Source organism: Tursiops truncatus, chromosome 16 (assembly GCF_011762595.2).
Source record: "Tursiops truncatus isolate mTurTru1 chromosome 16, mTurTru1.mat.Y, whole genome shotgun sequence".
NCBI classification, from domain to species: Eukaryota; Metazoa; Chordata; class Mammalia; order Artiodactyla; family Delphinidae; genus Tursiops; species Tursiops truncatus.
Window position 1 is genome coordinate 67,870,552 of NC_047049.1, and position 21,156 is coordinate 67,891,707.

A 21,156-nucleotide genomic window follows, 5' to 3' on the forward strand; every position below is an offset into this window, starting at 1 on the left:
ATAGGCAACCTTCCAGAAAAAGAACTCAGAATAACAATAGTGAAGATAATCCAGGACCTCAGAAAAAGAATGGAGGCAAAGATTTTAGAAGATGCAAGAAATGTTTAACAAAGACCTAGAAGAATTAAAGAACAAACAAAGATGGACAATACAAAACTGAAATGAAAACTACACTAAAAGGAATCAACAGCAGAATAACTGAGGCAGAAGAACGGATAAGTGACCTGCAAGACAGAATGGTGGAATTCACTGCTGCGGAATAGACTAAAGAAAAAACAAGGAAAAGAAATGAAGACAGCCTAAGAGACCTCTGGGACAACATTAAATGCAACATTCGCATCATAGGGGTCCCAGAAGGAGAAGAGAGAGAGAAAGAACCTGAGAAAATATTTGAACAGATTATAGTCAAAAACTTCCCTAACATGGGAAAGGACATAGCCACCCAAGTCCAGGAAGTGCAGCGAGTCCCATACAGGATAAACCCAAGGAGAAACACGCTGAGACACACAGTAATCAAACTGGCAAAAATTAAAGGCAAAGAAAAATTATTGAAAGCAGCAAGGCAAAAACAACAAATAACATACAAGGGAACTCCCATAAGGTTAACAGCTGATTTCTCAGCAGAAACTCTACAAGCCAGAAGGCAGTGGCATGATATATTTCAAGTGATGAAAGGGAAGAACCTACAACCAAGATTTCTTCTACCCAGCAAGAATCTCATTCAGATTCGATAGAGAAATCAAAAGCTTTACAGACAAGCAAAAGCTAAGGGGATTCAGCACCACCAAACCAGCTCTACAACAAATGCTAAAGGAACTTCTCTAAGTGGGAAACACAAGAGAAGAAAAGGACCTACAAAAACAAACCCATAACAATTAAGAAAATAGTCATAGGAAGACACATATCGATAATTACCTTAAACCTGAATGGATTAAATGCTCCAACCAAAAGACACAGGCTCACTGAATGGATACAAAAACAAGACCCATATATACGCTGTCTACAAGAGATCCACTTCAGACCTAGGGACACATACCGACTGAAAGTGAAGGGATGGAAAAAGATATTCCATGCAAATGGAAATCTAAAGAAAGCTGGAGTAGCTATACTCATATCAGATAAAATAGACTTTAAAATAAAGAATGTTACAAGAGACAAGGAAGGACACTACAAAATGATCAAGGGATCAATCCAAGAAGAAGATATGACAATTATAAACATATATGCACCCAACATAGGAGCACCTCAATACATAAGGCAACTGCTAACAGCTGCAAGAGAGGAAATCGACAGTAACACAATAATAGTGGGGGTCTTTTAACACCTCATTTACACCAATGGACAGATCATCCAAAATAAAAATAAATAAATAAACAGAAGCTTTAATGACACAATAGACCAGATAGACCTAACTGATATTTATAGGACATTCCAACCAAAAACAGCAGATTACACTTTCTTCTCAAGTGCGCACGAAACATTCTCCAGGATAGATCACATCTTGGGTCACAAATCAAGCCTCAGTAAATTTAAGAAAACTGAAATCATATCAGGCGTCTTTTCCGACCACAGCGCTATGAGATTAGAAATGAATTACAGGGAAAAAAACGTAAAAAACACAAACACATGGAGGCTAAACAATACGTTACGAAATAACCAAGAGATCACTGAAGAAATCAAAGAGGAAATCAAAAAATATCTAGAGACAAATGACAATGAAAACACGACAATCCAAAACCTACTGGATGCAGCAAAAGCAATTCTAACAGGGAAGTTTATAGCTATACAAGCCTACCTAAAGAAACAAGAAATATCTCAAGGAAACAATCTAACCTTACACCTAAAGGAACGAGAGAAAGAAGAACAAACAAAACCCGAAGTTAGCAGAAGGAAAGACATCATAAAGATCAGAGCAGAAATAAATGAAATAGAAACAAAGAAAACAATAGCAAAGACCAATAAAACTAAAAGCTGGTTCTCTGAGAAGACAAAACTGATAAACCATTAGTCAGACTCATCAAGAAAAAGAGGAAGAGGACTCAAATCAATAAAATTAGAAATGAAAAAGAAGAAGTTACAACAGACACCGCAGAAATACAAAGCATCCTAAGAGACTACTACAAGCAACTGTATGCCATAAAATGGACAACCTACAAGAAATGGACAAATTCTTAGAAAGGTATAACCTTCCAAGACTGAACCAGGAAGAAACACAAAATATGAACAGACCAATCACAAGTAATGAAATTGAAACTGTGATTAAAAATCTTCCAACAGGGCTTCCCTGGTGGCGCAGTGGTTAAGAATCCGCCTGCCAATGCAGGGGACACGGGTTCAAGCCCTGGTCCGGGAAGATCCCACATGCCATGGAGCAACTAAGCCCGTGCACCACAACTACTGAGTCTGCACTCTAGAGCCTGCAAGCCACAACTACTGAGCCCGCATGCCACAACAACTGAAGCCCACGTGCCTAGAGTCCGTGCTCCGCAACGAGAGAAGCCACCGCAATGAGAAGCCTGCGCACCATAACCAAGAGTAGCCCCCACTCGCCACAACTACAGAAAGCCGTGCGGAGCAAAGAAGACCCAACACAGACAAAAACAAAATCAATTAAAAAATAAAAATCTTCCAACAAACAAAAGTCCAGCACCACATAGCTTCACAGGTGAATTATATCAAACATTTACAGAAGAGCTAACACCCATCCTTCTCAAACTCTTCCAAAAAACTGCAGAGGAAGGAACATTCCCAAACTCATTCTATGAGGCCACCATCACCCTGATACCAAAACCAGACAAAGATACTACAACAAAAGAAAATTACAGACCAATATCACTGATGAATATAGATGCAAAAATCCTCAACAAAATACTAGCAAACAGAATCCAACAGCACATTAAAAGGATCATACACCACGATCAAGTGGGATTTATCCCAGGGATGCAAGAATTCTTCAATATACGCAAATCAATGTGACACACCATATTAACAAATTGAAGAAGAAAAACCATATGATCATCTCAATCAATGCAGAAAAAGCTTTTGACAAAATTCAACACCCATTTATGATAAAAACTCTCCAGAAAGTGGGCACAGAGAGAACCTACCTCAACATAATAAAGGCCATGTACAACAAACCCACAGCAAACATCATTCTCAGTGGTGAAAAAATGGAAGCATTTCCTCTAAGATCAGGAATGAGACAAGGATGTCCACTCTCACAATTATTATTCAACATAGTTTTGGAAGTCCTAGCCATGGCAATCAGAGAAGTAAAAGAAACAAAAGGAATACAAATTGGAAAAGAAGTAAAACTGTGACTGTTTGCAGATGACATGATACTATACATAGAGAATCCTAAAAATGCCACCAGAAAACTACTAGAGCTAAACAATGAAATGGGTAAAGTTGCAGGATACAAAATTAATGCACAAAAATCTCTTGCATTCCTATACACTAATGATGAAAAATCTGAAAGAGAAATTAAGGAAACACTCCCATTTACCACTGCAACAAAAAGAATAAAATACCTAGAAATAAACTGACCTAAGGAGACAAAAGACCTGTATGCAGAAAACTGTAAGACACTGATGGAAGAAATTAAAGATGATACCAGCAGATGAAGAAATATACCATGTTCCTGGATCGGAAGAATCAATATTGTGAAAATGACTATACTACCCAAAGCAATCTACAGATTCAATGCAATCCCTATCAAATTACCAATGGCATTTTTTACGGAACCAGAACAAAAAAATCTTCAAATTTGTATGGAGACACAAAAGACCCCAAATAGTCAAAGCAATCTTGAGGGAAAAAAACAGAGCTGGAGGAATCAGACTCCCTGTCTTCAGACTACACTACAAAGCTACAGTAATGAAGACAATATGGTACTGGCACAAAAACAGAAACACAGATCAATGGAACAAGATAGAAAGCCCAGAGATAAACCCATGCACCTATGGTCAACTAATCTATGACAAAGGAGGCAAAGATATACAATGGAGAAAAGACAGTCTCTTCAATAAGTGGTGCTGGGAAAACTGGACAGCTACATGTAAAAAAATGAAATTAGAACACTCCCTGACACCATACACAAAAAGAAACTCAAAATGTTTTAGAGACCTAAGTGTAAGACCAGACACTATAAAACTCTTAGAGGAAAACATAGGAAGAACACTCTCTGACATAGATCACAGCAAGATCTTTTTTGATCCACCTCCTAGAGTAATAGAAATAAAAATAAAAATAAACAAATGGGACCTAATGAAACTTGAAAGCTTCTGCACAGCAAAGGAAACCATAAACAAGACGAAAAAACAATCCTCAGAATGGGAGAAAATATTTGCAAACGAATCAACAAAGGATTAATCTCCAAAATATATACAGCTCATGCAGCTCAATATTAAAGAAACAAACAACCCAATCCAAAAATGGACAGAAGACCTAAATAGACATTTCTCCAAAGAAAAGATAGAGATGGCCAAGAAGCACATGAAAAGCTGCTCAACTTCACTAATCATTAGAGAAATGCAAATGAAAACTACAATGAGTTATCACCTTACACCAGTTAGAATGGGCATCATCAGAAAATCTACAAACAACAAATGCTGGAGAAGGTGTGGAGAGAAGGGAACCCTCTTGCACTGTTGGTGGCAATGTAAACTGATACAGCCACTATGGAGAACAGTATGGCGGTTCCTTAAAAAACTAAAAATAGAATTACTATATGATCCAGCAATCTGACTACTGGGCATATACCCAGAGAAAACCATAATTCAAAAAGACACATGCACCCCAATGTTTACTGCAGCACTATTTACAATAGTCAGGTCACGGGATCAACCTAAATGCCCATTGACAGACAAATGGATAAAGAAGTTGTGGTACATATATACAATGGAATATTACTCAGCCATAAAAAGGAACGAAATTGAGTCATTTGTTGAGACGTGGATGGATCTAGAGACTGTCATACAGTGTAAAGTTAAGTCAGAAAGAGAAAAACAAATATCAAAAACAAGTATACTAACGCATATATGTGGAACCCAGAAAAATGGTACAGATGAACCAGTTTGCAGGGCAGAAGTTGAGACACAGATTTAGAGAACGTATGGACACCAAGGGGGAAAACCCCAGTGGGGTGGGGATGGTGGTGTGCTGAATTGGGCGATTGGGACTGACATGTATACACTGATGTGTATAAAATTGATGACTAATAAGAAACTGCAGTATAAAAAAACAAACAAAAAACACAATTAATACAAAACTTTCTTTGGGTTATTTGTATGGAAATATGTTAATATAAATGTTCAGACATTACATGAAATTTCTAAAAATCTTATATGTTCTGGTATAATGTTATAAGTCATAATTCTAGTTATTACTTTAAAATGTATATCTCTAAATTTCCTTGTCAATTGCATTATTATGAACTTTCATCAAAATCTTTAACTGTGGTCATTTTTAAGTCTTCTGTCATTTACAGACAGTTCTGGGTGTACTCTGACGCTTTTGCAAAAAATGTTCCTATAAAAGGGTTTCATCTTCAAGGAATTCATGGAAAAAACTCTGACAAGTACAGGTTTCTGGTAACTGACTATACTGTTGAACTGAATGAATAATCATTTTCAGAACTCTAATGGAAAACTGATGAATTCATAAAAGTGCTAACAAAAGATCAAGATAAAAAAAATTAATTACATGGGACTGAGTGAACTGGTGAGGATGATTATAATTTTTGTGACTTTGTTTGAATGAAAAAAAAATCCCACAAGGACTCAGAGGCAAAAAATATATAAATCAATTTTCACTGCAAAGTAAAGGAGCTGATACAGTGCAGGATTACTGGACTGAATGTCAATATTATGACATAGTATGAGTGTGTTTCGTGTTTGGTAAATGCAGTCACTGTTGCTTTTGTTGTGGTCATCCATTTACAATGCTTGGTGTCAGTTTATTTATCTCTTGTAAAAATAAAATACAGTGTGTGTGTGTGTGTGTGTGTCTGTGAAAAAACACATGTAATGATCTTAATCTAGGAAATAGATTGATTCATTTCTCATCATGGGAATCCTAAGATATGAGCAATTATCTTGAATAGTTAAGGTGGGGAAATTACTTCTGTAATGTTTGGCACTTCTGTAAAACATGCATGCACACACACACTCATTCACTCACACACTTTTGCAACATGATTTCTGCATTCCAGTGAATAACATAGTGTAAATTTTTCTGAACTTTATTTATTTTGTCACTCATAGGGTGATTCAGTTGTATCAGAACATTTGTAGACCATACCAATATTTTATATTTTTCAACCAACAGATTACTAATCAGAAGATAAAGAAAATGGATTTACTTTAAACTCATAAGAGAGCAAGAAGTTCTAAAAGAATCATGCATAATTTTGGAAAGTTGATTCTCCTCCATCAACAAGAAACAGGAAATAATCAAACCAGTATCTGTAGACACAGAAAATATACATATCAGAACCAAGGTACCAAGTTTGAAACATAGCTTATTCATGAATTGCTTAGCTTAGGTTCATTTCTTGAAAGAGTTAATTCAACAACCAAGTTGTTAAAAATCACCAGGTACTTGAACATTGAGGAAATTTGGCTCAGTAAATATTAAATAATGTAAATTTTAAAAAAATCATATGAGCATTTCAACAGGAGAAAAAGCGTTTGACAAAATTCAACAACCACTCATGATGAAAACTCTCACCAAAATGGGTATAGAGGGAACACAACTCAACATTATAAAAACCACATATGACAGGCCCACGGCTAACATAATACTCAACAGTGAAAAGCTCAAAGCTTTTGTTCTAAGATCTGGAACAAGACAAGGATGCCCACTCTCACTGCTTGTAGTCAGCATAGTATTGGAAGTGCTTCCTAGCCACAGCAATTAGGTGAGAAGAAATAAAAGGCATCCAAATAAAGAAGAAAGAAGTAAAACTGTTCACTGTTTGCAGATAACAAGATATTATATACAGAAAGCCCTAAAGACTCCACCAAAAACCTTAGAATAAATGAATCTAGTATAAAGCTGCAAGATACAAAATCAATATACAGCAATCTGTTGCATTTCTATACCCTAATAAATTTTCAGAGAGAAGTTAAGCAAACAATCCCATTTATAACTGCATCAAAAGGAATACTTAGGAGTAAATTTAACCAAAGAGGTTAAAGACCTGTACACAAACACTATTAAGTCATTGATGAAATGGATTCAAAGAAGTAATAGTTAAAATGTCCATACTAACTAAAGCAATAATACAGATTCAATGCAATCTCTATCAAAATTCCAATGGCACTTTTCACAGAATGAACAATCCTAAAAGTTGCATAGAAACACAAAGCTCCCAAATAGCCAAAGCAATCTTCAGAAAGAACAAAGCTAGAGGCATCATGCTCTTTCTCTTCAAACTATCTTACAAAGCTATAGTAATCAAAACCGTATGATAGCATTAAAAGCTCAAAGATCAATGGAACAGAACATAGAGCCCAGAAATAAACCCATGCATAAATGTTTAATTAACAAATGCCAAACAAGCCAAGAATATACAACCAGCAAAGGACAGTCTCTTCAATAAATGATGTTGGGAAAACTGGACAGCCACAAGCAAAAGAATGAAATTGGACTACTATCTTACACAACTACTATCTTAATTCCAAAATGAATTAAGGAACATAAGACCTGAAACCATAAAACGCCTCAAAGAAAATACAGGCAGAAAGTTCTATGATATAAGTCTTGGTGATAGTTTTTTAATTGACACCAAAAGCAAAAGCAACAAAAACAAAAATAAACAAGTGGATTACATCAAACTGTAACGCTTATGCCAAGAAAAGGAAATCATCAACAAAATGAAAAGGCAACCTACCATATAGGAGAAAATATTTGCAAATCATATACCTGATAAGGGGTTAGTATCCAAAACAACAGAAAGAACTCACACAATAGCAAAAAAAAAAAAAGCAAAAACCCTGATTAAACAACAGGCAGAGGATCTGAATAGACTTTTTTGTGTTTTCATTTTCTTCAGAGATATACCCAGAAGTGGAACTGCAGGATACTACAGTAGTTTTTTTTTTTTTGGGCTGCACCGTGTGGCATGCAGAACTTCCCAGACCAGGGATTGAACCTGCGCCCCCTGCAGTGGAAGCAGAGTCTTAACCCCTGGACCACCAGGGAAGTCCTGATATTTCTATTTCTAATTTTTCAAGGGCCCTCTATACTGTTTTCCACAGTGCTTGCACCAATATACATTCCCACCAACAGCGCACATGGGTTCCCTTTTCTCCACATCCTCGCCAACACTTGTTACTTGTTATTTCCTATCTTTTTGATAACAGCCATTCTAACAGCTGAGAGGTGATACCTCATTGTGGTTTTGATTTATTTGCATTTCCCTGATTAGTGATGTTGAGCATCTTTTCAAGTACCTGTTGGCCATTTGCATGCCTTCTTTGGAAAAATGTCTATTCAGATCCTCTGCCTGATGTTTAATCAGATTTTTTGCTTTTTTTTTTTGCTATTTAGTTGTGTGAGTTCTTTCTGTTGTTTTGGATACTAGTCCCTTATCGGCTACATGCTTCGCAAATATTTTCTCCTATCTGGTAGGCTGCCTTTTCATTTTGTTGATGATTTCCTCTGTTGGGCATAAGCTTTTTAGTTTGATGTAGCCCCAAAGGATTATACTGTCTCAATATCCTTTGTTGCTTCAGTTCTTATTTTCTTTGTTTTTCTATCAGCAATTGTGGTAGCAGCTTCTGATATGGCTCCCAATGACCCCTGCCTCCTGGTATTCACAACCTTATGTAATCTCCCCTCCTCAAATGTGGGTTGGAACTAGTGACATGCATCTAAGAAACAGAATACCGCCAAGGTGATGGGGTGTCACTTCCGTGATGAGGTTACAAAAGATTGTCACTTCCACCTTGGTACATTCTCTCTCCCTTGCTTACTTTAATGAAGCCAAGAGTCATGCTGTCAGCTGCCCCAAGGAAAGACTCACACGGAAGGGAATGAGGTGGCCTGCCAACAGCCAGCAAGGATCTGAAGTGCTCAATCCAAAACCGCTCAAGGAACGAAACCTTGCCATCACCCCTGTGAGTGAGCTTGGAAGCAGCTCCTGCCCCAGTAGAGCCTTCAAATGGAACCACACCCCCAGCTGACCCTCAACTTGACTGTAGCCTTGTGAAAGACCCTGAAGCAAAGAACCCAGCTAAGTCATGCCTTTATCCTAACACACAGAAACTGTGAGAAAACAAACGTGTGCTGTTTCAAGCTGCTAAATTTTGGAATAATTTACCTCAATAGGTAACTAATATTTTAATAGTATGCCATCTGTCTTTTATTGTAAGCTGCCTCAAACTTTACTTGGAAATAGATGTTTAAATACGGAAAGCAGTAAGTAAGTGGTCAATCCATACAGAGCTGTGATAACCTATCACTGAATATTGGCAGTATTTTGTGATACCACAATCTCATATTAAAGCACTTTCTGGCATTTAGGGTTTACAATAAACTGCCTTAATTGTGTTTTGAGAATTCTTTGGAAATTCTCATGGAAATTTGTACCTCTGATCCAGGTAGGATGGAGTAGCTGGCACTGGTTTACCCTCCAACTGTAAACAACTACAAAGCTGGGCGAAATATATAAAAACAACAGTTTACAGACACAGAACAAAAAGTAACAGAAGGCTACCTTTTAAGAAAAGGGAAATGCACAAGGTGAAACCTGTATTCACCCTGGCTTTCTTTCTGAGTGCATTTTCAAAAATGGAGTGCAAGGAAATAAAGCCCAAGCAGAAGGCAGTACCTCACTGGGCAAAGGAGATGGAGACTGGAACCAAAAAGGCTAGATTTTAAGGAGCCCAGGGTTGGAGGGAAGTGCAGTGAAGACACTCTAAAAATATGCATCAAAAATCCTCTCAGGTCCTCACCTAACATATAAGCTGCACATGAACAGGGCGCAATTCCAGGAAGCCTAGCAGAACCTCTTAGCAAAGAATTCAGAAGCCACACAGTGTTGGGGAGATAGGTTGCAGTTTGGACCTAGACAGAGGATAACTTTGGTGAATACTTGGGGCTTTGAGTTGAGACCTCAAAGTCTAGCCCTAGGAGTAAGGACTACATTCTAGGCAATATGGGTAAAGCTGAAATAGACCCACCCTGATAAAGCCTAAAATCAAGCCTAGACTGGATCAAGGTGATCTGCTAGTATTTTAATTGCCAGCCAAAACTTAACATTTTTGGAGGAAGATAACAAATTCAGAATCTCTACAACACATCATCCACAATGTGTAATACACAATAAAGTTACTAGGCATGTCAAGCAGGAAAATGTCACTGATAACAAAGAGAAAAAGACAACAGAAACAGACCCAGAGATTATCCATGTATTGGAATAGCAAGGAACTCAAAATAACTATGCTTAAGATGGTAAAGAGAGAAAGAGAACACAATAGATGAAAAGAAAACTAGAGAATGGGATAAAACTTCTGTAAGAATAGGGACTTTGTCCTATTCACTGTCAAATCCTTGATGTCCAGAACAGTACCTGATAGACAGCAACTGCTCACAATGTTGGGTGGATCAATGAACAGTTAGCTGGATAGAAGGATGGGAGAGGTTATGCTCAGGGTTGGTAACAAAACCAAAGATTCTTTTTTTTTTTCTCCCGCTGTGCTCCGGACGCGCAGGCCCAGCGGCCATGGCTCACGGGCCCAGCCGCCCCGCGGCATGTGGGATCTTCCCAGACCGGGGCACGAACCCGCATCCCCTGCATTGGCAGGCGGACTCCCAACCACTGTGCCACCAGGGAAGCCCCCAAAGATTCTTAAATGCCAAGAGAACATTACTGTATTTCACAGTAAATATCAGAATAAATCTCTGCATCAAAATCTCAGATAAACAACTATACATATGTATATACATCTATACAGAGCCACAGAAAACTAGTTACTGGTACATTTACTTCATTCACTATTTCATCCATCCAATCTTGAGGACATTTTAACCAGCAGTTTCCTACTCCCTGAGTAAAAATGAAAGCACGATACTACAAAATGTTCTAAAACCTTTATAAAAAGTACAAAAACTTCAGATTTAGTAATGTCTTACTCCATGTGCCCTGTACAAATTCCTCCCTTGCTGAATTCTCTCCAGAAACAGTCAACACTTTCCACATGCCCCACCCCTCTCTGTGAAATGCTCTTCTTCCTAGGCAATCAATAAGATTCTCCTGGAAGCTGCCAATATTTTTATATTACCTCGTCCCCTAGACACCAAAAGAACCGTTCCAACAGATTTTCAAACTCAGGACCAGAGGTTACGTCAAGAAAGCTTTAAGTGGCTATAACTAATGTGATACTCAGGAGTTTGCCAGGTGGAAAATGTAGATCTGGAGAGAGAAGGAGTAAAGCAATAAAGTTTGAAGAGGCAGAGTGGGAAAATCTGATTATCTTTGAGTCCCAGGTCCCACAAGTTCTTAGACCCATCTACATTGTAGTCCTGCCCTTCCTGCACCTTTCTTTTGATTCCAATAAATTATCCCTTTTGATTTAAGATAATTTGAAGTGGGTTTCTATCACCTGCAACCAACAAAATCCTGAGTACAGCTAGATTACCAAGTGACTTCCCTCACCAAGAACTACATGCTGAACTGCCTCAAAACTACATGTTCAATACTGTCTTCTTTCCCAAAGGAAAAGAGTATTAAGTTCTTTTACTTTCTATTTATTTATTTCTGTGTCCTTGGGGAAAACTGTATGTAAAGATGAAAAGAAAAGGAACACCATACCAAACACAATAAGGTGGCAGAGCAAAACCTAATGTACTCTTGAACCTTGTGGTAGTGCTTCAATGGAGAGCAAAGGAGAAAAGTCACTCACTCCCCATTTCCGAATCAACTGACTGTGAGTCTCCTAAAGGCAAGTAGTATCTCCTAACTAAGTACTGAATCAACTAAGTAACATGATGCAACTGTATTTAGGATAACTGCTCAAGTGTTAGAGAGATCCAGGAAAACCTTTTTTAAGTCAATTTCTGTAAGAGTCCACTTTAGCTTTTTTTTTTTTTTTTTTACAACTGCTACCATCTGCTGTGAAGATAAATTACAAGATGCAACCCAGTAATGACTCCTGAAATCAATCTATGGGTCACAACCAGAATTTAAAAAGCTCTAATAGTAAATATTAGAGTGCATCATATATAACACTATACACACACACACAGCATATGATGCTTCAGGTTTTTACTTTTTTGTCTTGTTTTCGGTGAAATTTATGAGTGTCCCTGCATTTTGCACAATTCCAGGAGGCACATCCATAGTGTAGCAAGCTCTGCAGTAATATACACTTAGGTATGTGTGTACTAGTCATTATGTAAAAATTTCTCACTGTGGATCACAGTCAAAACAAATGGGCAAACACTGATCTATCGGAAAGATTAGATATTTGATTTAGAATCTTGCTTTCAAATCCAACTATCACCACTCACTCTGCAGTTCAAAGTTTTCATCTGTAAAATGGGGAAATATCTCATACAGCTACAAAGAAAACAAAACAAATAATATATGTCAGTGCCTGATGCCAACTCCAGCACTCTGTAATTATTGGATATGTCTTAGTGCTCTACTGCCTTACCCCAGAGTGCTTCCATTAAGGCTAGCCTAGCCTAGCCTGTGACAAGATGAAATTTTCCTTGACATTTTTCAGGGCAACAAGATTTTATTTTTATTGCCAATATAACTAACATGGAATAGTTACAAAGACCCCCAATATGTACAAGGCCATTCTTTGGACTATATCTGATTCCTTTCCTTAGATGAGAAGAGTTGAGCACTCTGAATAGCAGCTCAGTTTCTCAACAAACATATATATTCTCAGCACTCTTAAAAGGGCCAAACACATAGAATACAATTGTGGTCACACAGTCACATGGACCCTGTCCTCAGTTTGCAGAGTAGGTAAGCAAAGCATGAGCAACACAGTCATGTGTAAATTAAAGTCTGACATCACTTCCCAGATAGGCTGCAAACAAAACAAAGAACTAGAAATTATCTCACACAAGTTTTGACATTTGCTACTAGCACTTGCATTGCCAAAATTAAATGTATGGAAAGAAAGGCCTAAATATATACTAAGTAATTTTATATGTTAGAATTTTTCCATATTAAAAATTGACAAAAAGAAAAAAAAACTGATGCAACAAAACTTATTCAGAGTCCAAAGACTAGCTATTCCCCCCCACCAATGTAAATATGATTTATCCTATTTTTCTTTTGACCAACTTCAAAAACCAGAATATCTGTACTATATATTAAAATGACTATTTCACACTGGTCTCTTCCATATCTTAAAAATCACTGTGAGGCAATAAGCCTACAAGCCCTTACTGCAAACCTAACTTAGAGCACAGGTACTAAATACTGACACAGCATGTATAATTCAATATAGATAAGGACCACAATGAAATGAAATTTATAGTACGTTAATACAGAAGCATTGCTAGAAAGAAGTCATGATATTAAAATAAGGTGTGGGGCTTCCCTGGTGGCGCAGTGGTTAAGAATCCGTCTGCCAATGCAGGGGACCCGGGTTCGAGCCCTGGTCCGGGAAGATCCCACATGCCGCGGAGCAACTAAGCCCTTGCGCCACGACTACTAAGCCTGAGCTCTAGAGCCCACGAGCCCAACTACTGAAGCCCGCACTCTGCAACAAGAGAATCCACCACAAGGAGAAGCCCACGCACCGCAACGAAGAGTAGCCCCCACCTGCCGCAACTAGAGAAAGCCTGCACTGAGCAACGAAGACCCAACGCAGCCAAGAATAAATAAAATTTTAAAATAATAATAAATAAATAAATAAAATAAGGTGTGGTCCATAATGTATTTGAGTCACTGATCTAATTACTAAATTTGTCTAGGCTTATTTATCTGTAAAACTGGGAAGCAATTCTTACTAATTCCAAGGATGCTCTGAGGACACAAGATTATAAATCTAAGTACTATAATAAGTCCTTATGCAATCATACACTACAGTATGATGTCATTAGAAAAAGGTAGTATATGCTAATGGGATGTTCAAAAGCACTCAAAACCACAGCATTGAGAAGTATTTCTCATGTTGAGTCAACTGTATCCTGGATTGAACATCTGCTGACATAAAAGAATCTGATAGTCTTCAAAAAATTCAGTCTTCTAACGAAAACACTAATCTGAAAAGATACATTCAACCCAATGTTCACAGCAGCATTATCTACAATTGCCAAGATATAGAAGTAACCTACGTGTCCATTAACAGATGAGTGGATAAAGACGTGGTGCGTGTGTATGTACATATAGATACATGTGCACACACACACAGCCACACACACCAGAATACTACTCAGACGTAAAAGAAGCATGAAATTTTGCCCTTTGCAACAACATGGATGGACCTGGAGGGTATAATACTAAGTGAAATAAGTCAGAGAAAGACAAATAGTGTACAACATCACTTATATGTGAAATCAAAAAAATAAAACCAGTGAATATAACAAAAAAACAGACTCACATATATAGAGAACTAGTGGTTACCTGTGGGGAGAGGGAAGGGGGAAGGGCAAGATAGGAGTAGGGGACTAAGGGAGTACAAACTATGTATGAAATAAATAAGCTACAACAATATATAGTACAACAGAGGAGGAAAAAAGCTCAGTCTCTAAAACTGAGTGACGACAAATTCAAAGGCCTGTCACTGGTACTCAGCAGCACAGTTAAAACGATTCAAGTAAATGTTAATCTCTGTTCCACTGTTCCATCAAACAGTTAGGCTAGAACTCAGATCTTTCAAATCTCAAATGGTTTAAGAATTCAAGATGCCAAATTTCTGATACATAAATTTTATGGCTGGATTATGGAATTATGCTAGACTCCTTAACAAGACTACTGAAAATTCTCCTCTATAAAAAGATACCATTGCCACCATTTAACTAATTTTTCCTAAACTGGTCATTCTGCTGCTCCACCTACAACTGTCACCCAGTTCCAGTCTTTTCATAAGCTACCACACACTAGTGGGGCAGTTGGCTGGGGTTATGCTGCAGCAAGCAGCCAAATAAAGTGAAGTTAACTGGAACCGAACCAATGGTCATTTTGCAAGGACACTTGAACTTTGAAGCACTTTGTAAAGTGCTGGTTACTTCTAATAATATTCCGGTGAAGTTTCAGTATTGAGCCATCCATTATATTTCATTGCCAACTACATGTCACCTTAAAAACAAGAAGACTGCAAGACATTTCCCTGGCTTTAAAAAAAGAAAAAAATCACAGATCTAGTCCAATTCTTTTTAAGTGTAAACAATGGGGGCAGGGCATAACTTAATAATTAACTGCACGGTAGTCATAGTGGTTAACCTGGCACCAGTCATCTGGGAACCACAGCTTTAGGTCCTAGAGTCTTAAACTTTTTAAGCTCACCAAGTTACACCTCACTATGTACCAGGTACTGTTCTAGGCCCTTTACACCTATTTACTCTCAATCCTCACAACAAACCACGAAGAATGAGGTCAACTAATTTGCCCAAGGTCACACAGTTATTAAGTGACAAAGTCAGAATTCAAATCCAAGCAGTTTAGGTCCCGAATCTATACTCTTAAACCACCAGGCTCTACTGCTTCTCTACAGAATGGTTTAAATCCAGTCCCACACAAGGGTTCTCAGAGTTCTAACGTGAGAAACTAATAATTTTCCAAACTTTTTTTCCAATCCCATCATCGCAGCTGAACAGCAAAAAGTTCCTCTTGTCTGTCTGCAACTTTAAGTAATCTAACTTTTGCATCCAAAACAGACGCCTTCTCTGGGAAACCAAAAGATGCCGCGGCCAGGTGGAACGGAACTCGTGTTTCTCATTGTTGTTTTAATCGCTACACCTGAGGTGCCTAAAAACATAATGAGCAACGCTGTTTCTGAGAAAGGCAAACATCTACCATATTTTCATGATGCCTAATGAGCTGAAACTGAGCTAAAAACAGGGATGGCCCCGTCTTTTTTTCCCAGCTGTCTCTAATTTATTTGAGAAGGGGAAGTCTCTGTTTATGCATCTGAATACAGGTGAGAAATGGGTGAAGGGAAACGGGGGTCAGACACGTTATGCTCCATCTCTCCACAGTGGGGAGGCTCAGACTTCAGACCCTGTGTTGGAAGTTACACCCAGTATTACACACCATTTCTGCCCAGGCCGGCTTCAGTGCCTCTCCAGGCTGCAGAGAGGTGGTTACGTGGCGCTTAGAGGCATTTCCTCCGGCCTGGAGAGGTGGCACCCCCGCTGGTGGGAGCCCCGAGCCCCGAGCCCTGAGGCAGGTGGCGCCTGGGGGAGGCGGGAAATGGGAGGTGGGAGCTTCCCAGGGATCCCCGAGGGGCCGTCTGCGGTGGCTTGGCCGGAGCCGCTATAGGGCCGCGCCTTGCCTGCGCCCCCAGCCTTCGGGACGACCCGCGCCAAACCCACCCCCCGGCCTCGAGGGTCAGCTGCACGCCGAGACCGGGCTTCTGAGGCAAAGGAGCCCGCGGGCGGACGCAACCCTCTGTGGGCCACTCACCAGGTTGAGGGGTCCTTCCATTACTTCCATAGACCCCGGGGTAAGCGGCGGCCTGAGGAAGGGGAGCGACGGAGCCCGGGCACATGGAGGGTAACAGCTGGCGAGCTCGACGCAGCGGCGGCAACTGTGGCCCCACTCCGCGCCCCGGGAGCCAGCGACGGGCGCAGAGGGAGCAACAACCGCACCACTTCCTCCTCCGGCGCGGCGCCGCGGGCCCGCCCCCCGCGCCGCGGCCACGCACGCGTCACGACGTCACACGCGGCCGGTTCAAGGTGGGAGGGAGGACAGGGAGTGGGTGGGGCTCAGGGAAGGCGGGACACGGACAGACGTACACTTTCTCGCGGTCCATCTTTCCTCTCGCGAGAAGCATGTCTTCAGCTTCCGCATACGTCATGTGAGGAGGTACAGCCTTGTTGCTGGAATTTAAGTAAAAGTGGCTGACTTTTGCTATTGGTCTCTCCCATTTCCTTCCAGCGTAACTCTTCCCAGATTCACTCTGCTTTGCCACATCCTCCCTTGCTTTCAAGTCCCCACCTTTATTCTTGCACCTGATTTTTTTCCCAGAAATGAGATTGGAGTAATGCTAAACCATGCGCTGGACTAGACCCTGCTGGAGGGAGACAAATGATTCAGGGCTGCGCCCTCAAGTTGCTAACAAACTAATGAAGAAAATAACCATATATAATCACAATTATAAAATAACCATATATAATCACTGGTTCGGTTCCAGTCACAAATAACCATATATAATCCTTGATTCATTTAACAATTATGTGCTAAACCACTATAGTGAGTTCTTTCTGTCAAGGAATTCACTGGTAAAAAATAATTGTGATTTATGCTGTAAAGGAAACAGCTGTGATAGAGGCACCATGAATTGTGCAACTTGAAGGAAATAAATTCTTTCAAAAGCCTTGCGAGCTTGGGAATTCCCTGGCAGTGCAGTGGTTAGAACTCCACGCTTTCACTGCGGAGGGCCCAGGTTCCATCTCTGGTGGGGGAACTAAGATCCTGCAAGCCGTAGCCGGGAAAACAAAAAAAAAGCCCTGTGAGCTTGGAAGAGGACCCCAAGCTTTAGGTGAGGACCCCCAAGCTTTAGGTGAGACCCCAGCCTTGGCCTACACCTTGATTGCAGCCTTATGAGATCCTGAGCAGAGGACCCATCAAAGCCATTCCCAAATTCCTAACCCATGGAAATTGTGAGGTAATAAATGTGTGTTGCTTTAAGCCACTAAGTTTGACAATTTATTATATGGCAAAGAAAACTATTAAGACCCCTTCAAGGGGATGAAATCCAGTGGCAGAGCTTTCTTGATAAACTATAACCATGAGCAGTGAATCCATGTCACTGCAGTACTCCTACAGTGGCTGGCTGTGCAGTGGGCAGGTTTAATATCTCTAAGGGGAACTTCAGCGACAGCTGGACAAGGAAGGAGACTATGTGTTTGAGAGCAACTTCATCCAGATCAGCAAAAGGCAAGACCTGATAGATGTACACAACCATGTCCAAATGGTGACATGGACATTGCATCTGCCAGCCGTATTCTCTGCCACTTGCTGTCATGCTGTTGGCCTGACCAGCCACAGGCTATGAAGACTGTGCTGTTTGTGGCCAGATCATCAAAGGAAAAGGTTTCAGGCCTACAAAGACTTCAGAGCTATCCAAGCTGCTTCTCTTGAAGTGCGGGGAACAGCAGCTATGCCTGAAGCTTGCCAGTGGCCGTTTTTTTCTACCTGCAGGTTTGTATCTTTTCAGACACATGGAAGACTCCTTAGCCTATTAGGAAAAGCCCATTTATTTCCTGAGACTATCAATAAAGGGTTGTAGAGATCTCCAGGCCACCGAGCTGGAGACATGCCTATTGCTGAAGCAGAGATGAGAAAAGCTCAGCAGTACATCTCTGCTGCAACTCAGCAAGATGGAGCCAGTGGGTTTGGGGGAACATTTAAAAGCTGCAAAGCTTTCAGTGCTTTCTGTGGCTCACCTGGAAAGTGAATTTCATGTAAAAGAACCCAATCCTCAATGGGCCACTGAAACAGGAGGGAAAGGGGCAGGGCACAACCTTTAAAAGAATGACATAGCCCGAGGACACGATGTAAACTGATTAGAACCAAATAGGTCCAAGATGGCAGACTAGTCGACTTCCACTAGACCTTGAACATCAGTATATGCTCATTGTAGCACATCAGCAAGCTAAATGACACAGTTCAAGGCCAATCATAAGGTCAAAAAGTGGGCGGTGGCCCAATTCCTGGCAATCCTCACCCCTTCTCCAAAACAGCTGGAATACTCCTCCCACTCATTAGCCTATGAAATTACCCATCCCTATAAAAACTGACAACCCCATACCCTGGGGCCACTCTCATATTCTGAGATAGCCCACACTCTGTCTGTGGAGTGTGTTTCTCTCTAAATAAATCCACTTCTTACCTATCACTTTGTCTCCCTCTGAATTCTTTCTGTGCTGAGATATAAAGAACCTGAGCTTCATTAAGTCCTGAGACCAGGTGTGATCTCAGTTAAAATATGGTGGGTTCAAGTCCCAATCTGGGTTTCGGCTGGGTTCAAGTCCCAGCGCATGGGTTCAAGTCTCAGTCTGAGTTGCACAGTTTCACCACTTAGGTACTTGCCACATTGGAGAGGTTAGCGTGCTTTTCCAGAGTATACCTCAATGTCCGATTTCAGACATTCCTTAGATATTAGCTGCTCTAACTGAAACCAAGCAGGACCCTGTGGGGATCCCAGGTACAAATCCTTTCCGTGTCCCCCATTTCTCTCTCTTTTTTTTTTTTTGCCACGCCATGCGGCATGCAGGATCTTACGTCCCCGACCAGGGATTGAACCCATGCCCCCGGCAGTGGAAGCGCTGAGTCCTAACCACTGGACCTCCAGGGAATTCCCCCCCACCAACCCCCGTTTCTTGTTTGTAGGAAATAGGCATCATTCAGCCTCCTTGACCTTCCCTGAGTTCCAAAGGGCAGGTTCAAACAGTTGCTAATCAGGGAAGAGAGGGAATACAGAAACAAGGGAGGGGCCATCAAGAAACAATAGTGCAGCCTTGGGGCAGGGTCCTGCTTCCTCCTCAAGGAATATATAATATCTTTGAGCTCTTCTGCAGAGCTAAGGCCCCCACCCAGGTGGAGAATGGCAACTTCAGGCTGAGAGCAAGATTCCTGGAGCACCACCCTGTTACCTCACCACCAACCAATCAGAAGAAAGGCACACACCCTGCAGCCCTCACCCCAAATTTTGCCTATAAAAACTTTTCCCCAAAAGCTACTAGGGAGTTTAGGGTTTTTGAGTACAAGCCACTCATTATCCTTTTTTTTTTTTTAAATACATTTATTTATTTTTGGCTGCATTGGGTCTTCGTTGCTGTGCACAGGCTTTCTCTAGTTGCAGCAAGCAGGGGTTACTCTTTGTTGCAGTGCAAGGGCTTCTCATTGTGGTGGCTTCTCTTGTTGTGGAGCACGGGCTCTAGGCACACGGGCTTCAGGAGTTGTGGTGCACGGGCTCAGCAGTTGTGGCTTGCAGGCTCTAGAACTCAGGCTCAGTAGTTGTGGTGCACGGGCTTAGTTGCTCCCGGACCAGGGTTCAAACCTGTGTCCCCTGCGTTGGCAGGCGGATTCTTAACCACTGCACCACCAGGGAAGTCCCCCACCCATTCTCCGTTCTCCTTGCTTGGCCCTGCAATAAACCTTTCTCTACTCCAAACTGCAATGTTTATTTGGCCTCACTGTGCCTCAGGCACACAAACTTTCTTTGGTAGCATAATCTTATATGCATCTACAGCATCAGATTCTCCAGTCTCTTCTTGAACACTTACTACCTCAAAGTGATCTGTTGTGATCCATTTTTTTTACATTAGAGAGTTCTTTCTTTGTTTGAACTGTAATCTGCCTTCCCATTGAGACAGGAAGGGGGCAGGGAACAACCTTTAAAAGAATGACAGCCATTGAGGACATGGCATGAACTGGTTAGAAACAACTAGGTCCAAGATTATGGACAAGTGACTTCCAGTACACCGTGAGCACCATAACAGTTCTAAGGCTAACCTAAAAGGTTCAAAAGTGGGGTGTGGCCCAACTCCTGGAAATCCCCACCCCTTCCCCAAAATAGTTGGAATAATCTTCCCACTCATTAGCCTATGAAATTACCCATGCCTATAAAAACTGACAACCCGTACCCTGGGGCCTCTTGTCTTCTGAGATGGCCCACGCTCTGTCTATGGAGTGTGTATGTCCCTGAATAAACCTGCTTTCACTTTACTGTGGCTCACTCTTGAATCTTACCTGCACGAAGCCAAGGACCCACACTTGGCGGCCCTTCCCAGGGACTCACCTGAGACCTGGCACATGACCATCCTCACGTGCCCCACCTTTGTTTTCCTGAAACACCATGACTGCCATGCCCTGCGTTTGTATTCATCACTATAACATGGGTGTTATAGCAGAATCCGTTGCCTGCTATCAAAATGTAAAATGTGCATGCCCTTGACTGAGCAATCCCTACAGAAATGCTAGAACAAGTATAGAAAATAAAAGTATGTGAAGGGACT

The 21,156-nt window shown here is 40.8% G+C and overlaps 1 protein-coding gene across 2 annotated transcripts in view; it reads right to left on the reverse strand.

Moving 5' to 3' along the window:
• NRBF2 (nuclear receptor binding factor 2) overlaps positions 1-16,822 on the reverse strand; it is a 31,483-nt gene extending 14,661 nt beyond the window's left edge. The window contains exon 1 of one of the 2 annotated variants that reach the window (XM_033841649.2): positions 16,598-16,822. In XM_033841649.2, coding sequence (XP_033697540.1) covers positions 16,598-16,682 — 85 coding nt within the window. In that variant the 5' untranslated portion in view covers positions 16,683-16,822. The remainder of the gene's footprint in view (positions 1-16,597) is intronic. The other variant, XM_019935838.3, reaches the window with a different exon arrangement.
• Between the last annotated feature and the right edge of the window lie 4,334 nt (positions 16,823-21,156).